General features: G+C 44.7%; 1 protein-coding gene and 1 long non-coding RNA gene across 2 annotated transcripts; both read right to left on the reverse strand.

Moving 5' to 3' along the window:
• Positions 1–1,554: 1,554 nt before the first annotated feature.
• LOC100843439 lies at positions 1,555–2,723 on the reverse strand. The gene has a single exon (XM_003563457.4). The coding sequence runs from the start codon at positions 2,310–2,312 to the stop codon at positions 1,749–1,751; it is 564 nt and encodes a 187-aa protein (XP_003563505.1). The 5' UTR covers positions 2,313–2,723; the 3' UTR covers positions 1,555–1,748.
• Positions 2,724–3,439: 716 nt separating this feature from the next.
• On the reverse strand, positions 3,440–5,593 carry LOC112269964. The gene is made up of 3 exons (XR_002962242.1): positions 4,935–5,593; positions 3,973–4,109; positions 3,440–3,884 (listed from the first exon to the last, which is right to left on the reverse strand). It is a non-coding gene; the product is annotated as an uncharacterized LOC112269964 (long non-coding RNA).
• Between the last annotated feature and the right edge of the window lie 6,814 nt (positions 5,594–12,407).

Raw genomic sequence — 12,407 nt, forward strand, 5'->3', positions numbered from 1 at the left:
GGCTGGCACCATTGCTTGCCCAGTCCAGTGTACTAGGCTGTTTTGGTCACTTGACTGTATCAACTGGCACGCGGCGTCAGTGACAAATGGCGACACAGAGCTGTTTGTCCCAGGTTGCCAACAATCTTGAAGAGTTAGCAGGATGGATGCTGATGATTTCAAGAACCTATCTTTCGAGCATGAACCCAACGCCAGCGGTATCACCCATGGTGGCTGTCACCGGATACCCTTTTACATTGGACCAACAACTTCTTTTTACCAAAATTTGCAAAGTTTGAACCAGTCACAACCTTAATGATAATTATAAAAAACTAGCCATGAATTGAGATTCAAAGTTCCGGCGGCCAGCCAGGTCAGAAGTTGGTCACCGGTGGCGCAACGCTTCCTGGGTTAGTCAGCTAATCAACGTCGATGGCAATGCAAAGAACGGAAAAACAAAGCATTGAAAGTTGAAGCTTTTGCATTTCTCCCTCTGTATTCTACGCTGTCAAAGTGTCAATGTTATCTATCTGTGGGCGTAAGAAGCAGAGGTGCGGTCCGGACGCTAGCTGAAAGAGACGGCCCATCTAACTTTGGTCCCTTGAACATTATTGTTGTTGTCACTGGTTACTTTCACATCTGCTGTGAGGACAGAGACGTGAATAATAGGAGTATCTCACTAGTAGCCTAGCACTAGCAGGGTGTAGTGGCCCAGAAATTTTGCCGTGTCCAGCATGCCGGAACATGGAATTATGGAATATGGATGGGTTCTGCGATTCTGTAATAATAACGTCTAGTTAAAGGCATGCATTTGGAGCTGTGATAAGGCATCCCATAATTTCCTTGACAACGATAATACTACGTTGCAGGAATGGACTGAGGACCCGTGCATGATGTTGTATCTTCTAGCTGAACACCTGAATAGCAATCTTCTAGTTGTATCTGAACTGCACTTGTAAGATACTTCTTCTGTTCCAAAGTAGTCCGTACATGAAGTTTCACATGTGGACAGGATCAGTAACATGGAACTTTGACTGTTACTGCACAAACATGTTAGTAAAAGTTCAAAAGCAACAATACAACAAACCAAGTCATGTTGTTTTCTGCAGATCAATATCAATAATCTTCCATACACAAGTAACCAAAGTCCCAGATGTTCGGCTGCACCAATGATGGAACGGACATACTCGTAGTAGAAAACGGAAGAGTGTAAACGTAGGACAAAAGCCAAGAGAGACGCATTCTGATTCTTCGCTGGTTGTTGTCTCCACGGAAAGGGAGATGGCCTGGTTAATTTGTTAGGGGTCACTGCTTCACAAGATATCCAATCGAGGGACAGTGACCCCCCACAGCAACAGCCCAACTTGTTTTTATCAACACTAATGCATCATCAACTGCCGATAAAATACGAGTTAATCCTGCGTCAAAGTCAAATGAATCGTGCCCCACTTGCCAGAGTCCAGATGGACCCCAAAGACTTGAAGACTTGCATTCAATCTGCTGGAAAATCGGCTCCTACCTAACTTAACTTGTTCCTATCATTATTACCGCTAAGCAGATTAGTGGATTGAATCATCTAACATCATGAACAGAAAAGAAAGCAGGACAAGCGGTACTATCTATTCTTTCACGGTACTAACAGAAAACACTACAATTGTCGATGGTACAGCCTACATACAAATACTACTATAAATTACAAGCAGAAAAAGAACAAGAACAAGAAGAAGATTACAAGAACAAAAAAGAAAAGAAAAGAAAAGAAAAGAAATCTAGTCTTGGCTGCGGGCGCTGCAGGTGGAGGCGCTCCGTACGGACTCGTCGATCCGGTCGAGGCGGGGCTTCCACGGCGCCGGCGACGCCCCGGCCGAGCAGAACTTGCTGCCAGCCGGCTTCGCCGTTACTCGGGGGTCCTCCTCCGGGGCCCGATCAGCAGCGAAGAGCGCGTCGACGGGGCACGGGGATCCCCCGTGACCGCCGGACTTGCGGGCGAGCGCCGTGAGGCGGTTCATGAGGCAGGCGAGGTCGACGGCGGAGGACTCGGCCTGGAAGACGGAGTGCGGGAGCAGGAAGTAGACGGTGCCCGGCTGCAGCGCCTCGTCGGGCCGGAACGGGGCCCGGCCCGGCTGCAGCAGGTGGGCCGACGAGCACAGCACGTATCTCGAGGAAGAAGAGGAAGAAGAAGAAGCGAGGGAGGCGGTGGCGCGCGCGACGGTGACGGCGGGGCCGTCGGCGGCGAAGTCCTGCACGTAGCCGTTGGTGTGGATCACCCGCACCCCCGCGTGCGGCCGCAGCGCGCTCGAGGACGCCGCCGCCGCCGAGAAGGCGCACCCCATGGCTGTGCTGAGGCTCTCGCTCCAGAGTCCGGAGGCTGGAGAATTACTGAGATGAGAGCTCTCTCGATCTGTCGGTCTGGTCTATAAGCTGGAGTAGCTTGCCGGGCGGAGCGGGGGTTGACGGAGTGTTGGGCTTGCTTGGCGCTCGTGACGACGGACGGATCAGGACGAGAGCTTAGCACGCGGTGGCGTGGACTGCGGGACGTGGCGCTTTGCTTGCTTCCGATTTGTGGAAAATTCAGGCGCGCGGAGATAGCTAGCTGCTGGCGAATGCGAGGAGGAGAAGAGAAGAACCCGATGGAAACTTAGATATATAGCAAAACCGTTTGATTAATCGGTGACTCCTTTATATGCACGAGATGATGAGTGCGACTGGACAATTCTGAGGGCCGGGTTTGGATTTTTTTTCTTGGATAAGCTCGCGCGCTTCTGCGTATGTACTTATCTACGTGTGCTGCTTACTTTATACTACGAGTTTGCAATTTAACTTGGATGCAAATCATGTGAAATAATACCCCGTAATGTTAAGACTGCCTAGTGGCACGTAGGAGGAGGATACTACGCAAATCATATGAGATAAGCACTTGGTGGTAGCTTGTCCAGTTCTCTACTACTCCTTACATCAGTGGCTTCGCTTAGTTTTATTTAGTTTGGTGCGTTGAGTCCAAATCACGTGGCACGGAGAAAACAGAGTGACGCGATGCCATCTGCCGTGCGGCGTCTTCTTCCGTGCTTGCCCAGAGTAATTAATTACTACAAAATTGAAGAAGATAAGGTGGAGCCTATCTTGTGGGTACTGTCAGGTGACGGTTGGGAAAACCGTCCGCTCGCAGCCGGGGAATTTCTTGCGGCGCCGGCGGCCGGAAAACAAAACCGTGTACGTGTATATGTTGCATGCCACGCCAGCCCGCAGTTTGGCCTTTGTGTTTCAGGCAGTGGTGGCTTACTTTTCTGTAACGTACACTAGTTCTGTTTCTAAATATAAACATAAGATTTTCTTTGGAAAATAATGTGAATAAAATGGAGATGTTTTATCTTTGTTACAGGTCGAACTTCTTAAGATTTAACCCAGTTTATAAGAAAAATGTACTAACATCGACAATATTAAGTATATCGACAATATTAAGTATATTATAAAATATATATCATGGCAGATTTAACAGAACTAATTTATAGTTGTAGATTTTGGTAGTTTTTTTTTCTAAATTTGGCCAAACTATTTTTTTACTTGGGGCAAAACTAGGGGCTCATTTGGTAAAAAAATATGTAACATTGATTTATGTACGGAATATAGTAAAAAATGTTTCAACATGACTTTTTCAACCGGACTCGATTGATTTATGAACGATACATGTGTTTTCGCAGTTATGTTGGACTAAGTTTAGTCTAATGCACCAGTCCGGGGTGGTTTCCACCGGTCCGGATGGTTTATGTATCGCTCAATCGAGTCTTTTTTCCGTCTTGTCTTGTTTTCCACTTGAAAACTGTGGCAGTTCAGCGATTAGGCTGTGCCGGTTTGTCTAAAATAATATCATGTATCGTTACGAATTCATTGTAGTCGATTCAGCCGTCCTGAAGACATATAACACACATAAAAAAATGGTTGAATTCTTGATCTTTAGTTTCAAACAGATCACATGATGGGAACAAATCTACTTACATTGTCCTGATCAATGTCTCCGATAATATCTTCAAGATGTGGGTCTCCTATACCGAACTCTTCACAGGCTACTTCCTCCATCCAGCCACACCTCATTCATCGATCAGCTCAATGGTTCAAACTTTGCCTTCACAAACCTGATTGACATATATTCAGGTTCCTCATAGGCCTAAAATATTCTTGATATTTGAACTGCAACAATTCTGAATCGTCTAAAAATTTGAAATACCATCATAGTCTATTGATGCCAAATAGTTCTTTATATAGTTGTTCTAACATACACAACTAAACCTGGGTACCTTTATGAAGGATAATGAATGTCAGCATGATCATTTAAAACAGCATGAAAAAGCACAGAGAGCAACTAAAGAATATTAGGTTGGGGGCATGAAAACTGAAAAAAGGCTGGCATAAAAGTCAGAGTGTTGCTTTGAACAGAAGAAAAGGAGCACCATTTTAATTAAAAAAAAGAAAGGTAATTACATGTTATTATTGAAATCCATCATTCTGAACTCCTCGGTTAACTGCTGGATCGGTTTTCCTTGATAACAAGCTAATCATAATTATAGTTTTTTGACATAACCTATACACGAGAGTTGTCCGATAGGTACCTTATTATATATGTATATCACTGGTTTCAAGAAGGGGAATTTCCCTACTTGCAGATCACCTGTCCTCAACTGTCAAGTGTTTGAAGGAATTGTACAAATTATGAACCTTTTCATGTAAAGTTCATGTAAGAATTGAGAGACGTGCCTATCATTTTTTTTTGAGAGAAGTGAGTTATTGCAGAATAAAAATGTGGCAACACAATTCAGTTAAACATTTCATTCTAATATAAAATCTCCATTATACATCATACACCATATATACAATTAGATAGCACAAACTGAACTGAAAAGAAAAAGAAGAAGTAGAGAGATGTCGGACGTCGACAGCTGCCATAACCCATAAGGACTCACAATGCTCCTGCTGTTGGGGGTTTCAGGAAAGGAGCAGCGGGAGCCAGGAGGAGATGCAGGGGAAGGGAACAGGACAGCCGGGAGAGCCGCTGGTTGGGAAAGGGGCGGTCGGTCTTGACGGCGGTCGCTGCACGAGATGGAGGGCCAAGGCCAAGGAGATGCGGTCGACGGTTGGCCGGTTGGGTGGTGGCGTGGTGCAGCGAGATCCATGGCGGGAGGGACGGGGCCTGGCAAGGCAGCGCGGGTGGGACGGGGCTGCCGGCTGCGGCTGGGCGAGGCCTGCGAGGCGGGGCACGAGGATTTTGACAATTTGACGGCGCAGGATTCCTACGGACGGCTACAGTATTTTGTACGGAGTACCGTATAGGTATTTCTTGTTTAGTCCCATACGGCCTACGGAAGAACGACCCGACGGGTTTATAAGCCGGATACCGCATTGAGTAGACGCACCAAGCGGAAAGCCTGGTTAGCCGATACATTAACAACCGACTAAGTTAAGCTGCGAAACAAAGCCCGTGATTGATCTTGATCGTGCTTTGACCTGCTGTACACACCCAGTCAGCTAACTATAAGCTGCACATACGGACGTGTGGTAAATCAGCGAACTAAAGCCTGAGATTAATATCACCGCGGTGATTGCTTGCGGCTGGCTTGGTCCAAGGATCCCACACCGACACGGCTGTGGCTTCGCAATTTCTTTTTGTATTTTTTTTTGGAGTTCATACTGCGTGACGTCCGCGCAGCGTGCGTGCATCACAGGTTCAGCATTAGAGAAGCACATCCGAGCCAGTTCAGATCAAACTGGAATGCAGGGAGTAATTAATTGTGAAAACATGCTTGGAAATATCAAATGATTGCATAAATATTTGTATATCTGAGATGTCCGATCACTGCAGCATAAAACTCACACACACGTAACATTCTTTCATATGCATGCAACATCGTTACAAGAACATATGATTCCTTACTAGACTTGACATTAGGTTACAAGAGCATGTACCTAGCTATTGTTACCTAGCTATGAAATAATATACAATAGACAAAATTATAAAAAATCCAACACGGTAATGTAAAGGATGCAGACATCATAGCATGCTATTATTCCAATGTTTTTATGAGGAAGCTATAGGGGAACACCGACAGTATGAACCAAATTAAAGTCATTTTAACCCAAGTAATGGATCTGTACATCTACTCCCTCACCTCCTCACCCCTAATTTATGATTTTTGTATATCTGCATCAGTAAGTGCATCCATATTTAAATTTATTAAGAAGAATTTTATTAACATTTCAAATATTAAAAGCAACTAAAGCAGATAAAACCCACCGACAAATTTAAGGGAAATGAGTGAATATCTAGTGAGTCACTTTGTAAACAAAATTTCAAAAATAATTTGAATTAGTATTTGTTTTTTCTTCAAGACTAGTTGTAAGCTAATTGTAGCCAATTTATGCAAGTTTGGTGACTGGTCTTAAAAAATAGTTTAACATATGGAATTTTATTAAATGACAACACCATTAAATAGTAGGACTCATTCTTAAATCTTGCTATTGTACTAGATTTCTGGATGTTATAAATTAAAACAAAGAGGTAGAAAGAAGAAGAATACCTCTCCTAATCTATGAGGACCATCCATGGTGTGAATACCTCCAAGATTTGTGATGTCACCTTTATTATCATGTAACATGGGGATTGTTCCTCTTGGGCATGAAATGGTAGGCAGATGTGCCAATGAGTAGGTAGGTACAGATGAAGACCGGTTACGAAGCTCATATGAATGATAGCTAGGTTTCATATGTTTCAACAAGCACACCACAATAATGTCATGCTGAATATATTTTTGAGGCACTATCGTACTATATAAATAAATACATACTTAAATGGTACATTGTTGGTCTAGTTTGGTTCCACGAGATAACAATTAATGTATCCTTAATCTCCTTGATGTATGACAATACAACTTTGTTACATACACTCATTCGGAGGACAACCATCACATAAATTTTTTTACATGGACACACACATAAGAGGTCAAAGATGAAAAAATAATCTCATGCATGGATGGTGTCATGTTCATTTCGTTTGGCCCCGGCTCACAAGTGGAAGTGGTTGGAAATTATGCTTGATTTTTTTGTATGTGAATTATAATCACATATACAATATAGTGGAATATATATAGTCTTATTACGATGATTGATATAAAACTTGTGAATGGAGTACTACGACTTTGCATATAATTATTCAGATTTCAATATAACTGTTCTCAACTCATCATGCAAAGATAGAAAACAATCGGTGACATGCTAGAATGCTTCAAAATCTCATATTATTGAAGTAGAAAAGAACAACAATAAACGGTCCGAACGGGCCAAAACAGCGGGCTAGACCCTTCCCTTGCCCAATTCATTTCTATACTTTTTTTGAAAAAAAAACTAACGGGTCCTGGCCCATTGCTAACTACAAAAAGAGACCAAACGGCACAAAACAGCCAGAATATATCAAGCCTTCGGGACGGACACAAAACTAGGTCGGGCCAGGTTTTTTTCAGAAACAAGCATGTGGGCTGGTCCGGCATGGTACAAAATGCTCTTCGGCCAATCGGGTCGGGCTGTGCCATATCATACCGGGCCGTGTCGGGCCGATGACCACCTTCTCGCCGGCCCAAAGGCCTGGGAAAGCCCGCCTAGCTACGGCCCGAGCAAGGGTAGGCCACGCAGGGGAAAACTGTCATCACCGGACGGGCTGCCACGCGAGCAGAGGCTAGCAGGAGGAGCTCCGCCAGCCACAGATCTGAATCCCACGACCGAGCGCCGGCCACCATGAGCGACCGCAGATCCGGCGTGCCGGGCACCGGAACTGGTAGCCGAGCGTCGCCAGTAGCTGTCATCTCGCTGCACGACGGCTCCGCCCCCGCCACTCCATGTCGCCGCACCACCGAAGAGCCCGACCACCCGCTTCGGGGGCGGAACTCACCCAGTTGAAATTTCTATGACACTAACCCTTCCATTTCTATCATTTCCTTGAAATTTCTATTATATATGAAGCATGATAATGAGGCAACTCACCCCCTTCATGCCATAACATTGTCAAACTTTCCAAATATTTACTCAAATGTGCGCAAGGACTAGAAATCATATAACCTCGATGAGATTGCACTTCACAGGTAACATTTTAAATAAAATATACTAGCAAGAAACTAACCTGTACTTTGTGGCTCTTTAGCAATGGATGACTGAGAGTTGGTTGTTAATTTATGTCGATGCACTTGAAGACATCACCATCTTCAATCTATATTAAAGATTACGATCCGTTAGCTGCCTAGAACAACGTTATATACGTTAAAGAAATGGTAAAAAAATTAATTCCCCAATCCATATTAGTTGTCTAAAAATACATGCAGATTTTTTTAATTGTTTGTCCATTTTCTCTCATGTGTACCGGTTCTTGTGTGATCAATCCGATTTTGTCAGATGCTATACCCCGTGATTTTGTGATTTGTTCATCCGCGACCAAAATTTTGCAGGCCACGAGCCTGCTTTTTTTTAAAATCATGAGAATGTTATCAGTGTCGTGCTTCACTTGGAGCCCGCCACTGATGGGTATAGCATCAGCAACAGGCAAAAAGCCCGTCACTGATGGTGGCATCATCACTAACGGGTGGAACGACCGTTACTGATGATGACCATCATTACTGGCAGGAAGTTAGTAACGGCGGCCCCGTCCGTTACTGATGCTGTTTTTCGACCGTAGTAGTGAGACGCTTTTTATATATAGATGCATACATATTTAGAAAAATTTGAGACAAATAATATGAGAAGGAGTAACTAGTAATGCCTCATGTGTACCCAAATAGTCTTAACACAGTCCTGATCATTAGATTGCCCATCTCCCAAAGCCAAAGCAATAAATGCTGGAAAAAGAATCAGTGCGACTGCCATGTGTTGTAACGTCGGGGGCGATGGTGAATTCTCAAGCTATTTTTCTTTGCTAAGCAAGTACTCCTTACACCGACACCCGTTGGTGGAAGGTAATAAATTAACAGCTCATTTTAAAATACTATAAATTGTGCACATCAATTAGAATATCTTTCGAAATTTCAGTAATTAATACTCTTAATATTAAGTGACTCAAATTTATCCAAATATAAATGTAACGATGTCTAAAATGTCTAGATACATGTAATAGAAAGTTACTTAATATGAGACGGGAGAATATTCATTAAATATATAGCTAGGCTTTATGGCACCATTAATTAATGTAACATTTGCGTGTAGATCAAGACGGAGTCATAGGATCCGTCCAGCCACTAGAAAAGCACCCAGTTCCCAGTTAATTGGCGAGGAAATGGGGACTTGGGAGCGGCCGGTCACGAGCTTTCTTGTCACCCTTTCTTCCCGAGAAGAGATGTCTCATCCCTAGATCGTTTTACTCCCTCCGTTTCATGCTAAAAGACGCATAAGGTTTCATTAAGACAAGTTGTGATGTGCAGCTCCTAATTTCATCATTAGAAAGCCATTTTGTTAGTTAGCTATGCAAAACAATGCTTAGGCAAGTAGGACTTGTTTGCACATGTTAGGAAGTTGCGAGAGCTGAATGCAAATCTTTCTATTTAGGCCTCTCCCCTCGTTTGAAAATAGACAGTGAGTTGTAGTTTTTTTTGTTCTTGAGAGCTCTAGGTTAGGGTGAGAGGAGAGACATTTGATCCACCGAATTCACCTAAAATTTTGAGAGATTGTTGAGAATTTGAAGCCTCCCCATCCTCGTTGGATTCCACTTTGTACTCTTCGTCTCTCCAACAACCTGGACCTATGCAGTGGACTCGAAGGCGAGCCTGGCTCACGTGCCAGCACTACACACAGGCACGCACGCAATGGACACACCTGTCGCGTTTATTTGCTAACAATCTCCCCCTAAACCGGGACCTACACAAGGGCCGGCTCGTCGTCGACGTCGGTGACGAGCGTCTTCTCCTTCCTCGGCTGCCGGCAGTCACGGGAGAAGTGACCGCGAACGCCACAATTGAAGCACTTGCCGCGCCATCCCTTCGTGCCCGACTAACGCTGCTCCCAAAGTCGTCGTGGCCGCCGCCGTGCCTCCCATTGATCAGCCGTGAGCAGAAGCTGGCCGTCATTCCATTTGCCGCCGGCTAGCTGCGCGCGCGGCCGTGAGTGTTCCTCGAACGCCTTGAGCCTTTTCTTTGTGGCTAAACTTCTGACTTTATTAACTCACAAAAGTATGATTACAATCGCTGACTCCAGACTAGACGGAAGAAAACTAGGAGCCGGAGCATCCCAATCTGCCGAAGCACCAGCCATGGCATGGCTGCATAACGAGCACATGTGTGGGCAACAGTATTGGCCGAACGACGGACAAAAACAATATGAAAAGAGAAAACTCATAAAATTCAAACTAATCTCAGCTATCTCACTGAGGTTTGGGGCCATCACCGCTCGATGGGAATTTTGCGTCTGCCAAAGGCGAACCAATTCTTGACAGTCAGTTTCGCACACATGACATGGGTGAAGCCCTTCTCCAGAACTAAGCAGCAAGCATCCCGCAGTGCTAGCGCCTCAGTAATCAACGGATCTGATAATCCTTGACATATCCGACTTCTGACAGCAATAAAATTTTCTGTACTTCTCAGTACAACACCAGTACACCACTCGGCACTCGCTGCTCTGCCCTCGTCAGTATGGATTGCACCATCAGAATTGACCTTGACAAAACCAGCCGGTGGACCATGCCAAGTGCACAACGGCCTCGGTGAAGACACCGAATTAGCCTTAAATGAACACTCTACTACTCCTTGTTTCTTTCTTGTAGTATCAAAAGGTACCGTAAAAAACCGCTTAACCCCTGCCCATGTCCCTCTGCTGGCCTACTCCAATCCCCACCGCGGCGGCGGCGGCCGGGTACAGCGTCGGGACCCGATATGGCGGCGGCTCGCGGACCGCAGCGGCCGCGAGCGTGGCCGTGCCGAGGGCGGCTAGCCTCGCGAGGGCCGCTGCAGTGAATTCTGTGATGCCCGTGGTCGCCGCCATGGAGCTGCACAATTACGACGAGCCGACGACCCACCGAGGTCTGGAGACCGGCGAGGTGGAGGCCATCTCGAGGAAGTGACTTTGGACCGCGTCCCGTCGCAGCGAGGAGCCAATGATTTATTGATTTGTCCCAGTTGAGCCGTGACCCGTGAACTGCATCGGTGCTTGCAGCATATATAATCAATGGAATTGCCTAGATGGTTCCAACTTTCAAGTGTTTCTCATTAGCAAACTGTTTGTCAATACCTTCAAATGTGGCTTCTTCCGATTATGAAGCAAATACTAGATAGCTACTCTTCCCCTCGAAACAGGAGCTCGCACAAACTAGATAGATGTCGATGGGGACACTACAAGGGGAGCCTGGTCATGGCGTTCTTTGTTCAATTTCACAAGCTGCTGTTGAAGAGAGCATGTCAGAAAATTTCCAAGACAATCAAGGACTAGAGTCTCATGAGGGCAGTGCGCCAGGGTTATTTTTGCAAACTAAAAGGTGCTGGTTTTGGTTGGAGGCGGGCGGTTAAGCGCAAAGTTGCGGCATACTGACCTGGCCATGTAATTATACTTTGGGAGTATCAAAGATTTTGGTAAAAACTTGCGTCAACCAAACCAAGCAATAAAACCGACACCCACAAAAAGAAACACTGCAACATCATCATCTGTATTTCTTACCAATATCTGATGTGCATAGATGAACACGAAACAATTGGCATAAAAACAGTCAGCTTAGGTAGTCACACGAAATGCTTCAACCATACATTACCAAAAACGATATATCAAGCATACACTACTATCTGCCCTATAGTGCAGAGCGTCAACACACATAACTGCCAAAGACAGACTTCTTGCATCACCACGATAGGACATTGCATAAATAAACAAAGCAGCGAATGCCCATGCTCCACTACTTTGCCCGTTTGGAAAGCCCTTTCTTAACCATGGTAGTCGCAGCATAAGGAAAACCAACTATCGAAGTCCAAGTAAGGACCTTGACAGCTCTTCCACACCACACGGTACCATGCCTTCCAAAAAAAGAAACAAGGGAAAACATTAGACTTGAATCAGACATGTATTTGAAGAGTAAAATAACAAAGAATAGTAGCTCCTTTACCTATATTTTGACTCCAAAGTCCTCAGCTCATCAAGGTAGTATTGATGGCACATGTAAATCTCTTTTGCACGCTACAATTGAACATGGACAAAAAGAAAGCTGTTATGGCAATCATCTACTGATATGAAAGAATAACTTATATACATGGATTCGTGAATTCACCCTCAACAACATAAAATCCTTAAACCACTCCAGGTGGCATGGTTATTATTTGATGTCCAACATAAAACTTATTTGCGAAACAATCTTAACTCATGGTAGATTTGAACTTTCAGATCCTAAAGAACTAACTCAATTACACTGCACCGGGCTAATCATTTCC

Source organism: Brachypodium distachyon, chromosome 1 (assembly GCF_000005505.3).
Source record: "Brachypodium distachyon strain Bd21 chromosome 1, Brachypodium_distachyon_v3.0, whole genome shotgun sequence".
Classification (NCBI taxonomy): Eukaryota; Viridiplantae; Streptophyta; class Magnoliopsida; order Poales; family Poaceae; genus Brachypodium; species Brachypodium distachyon.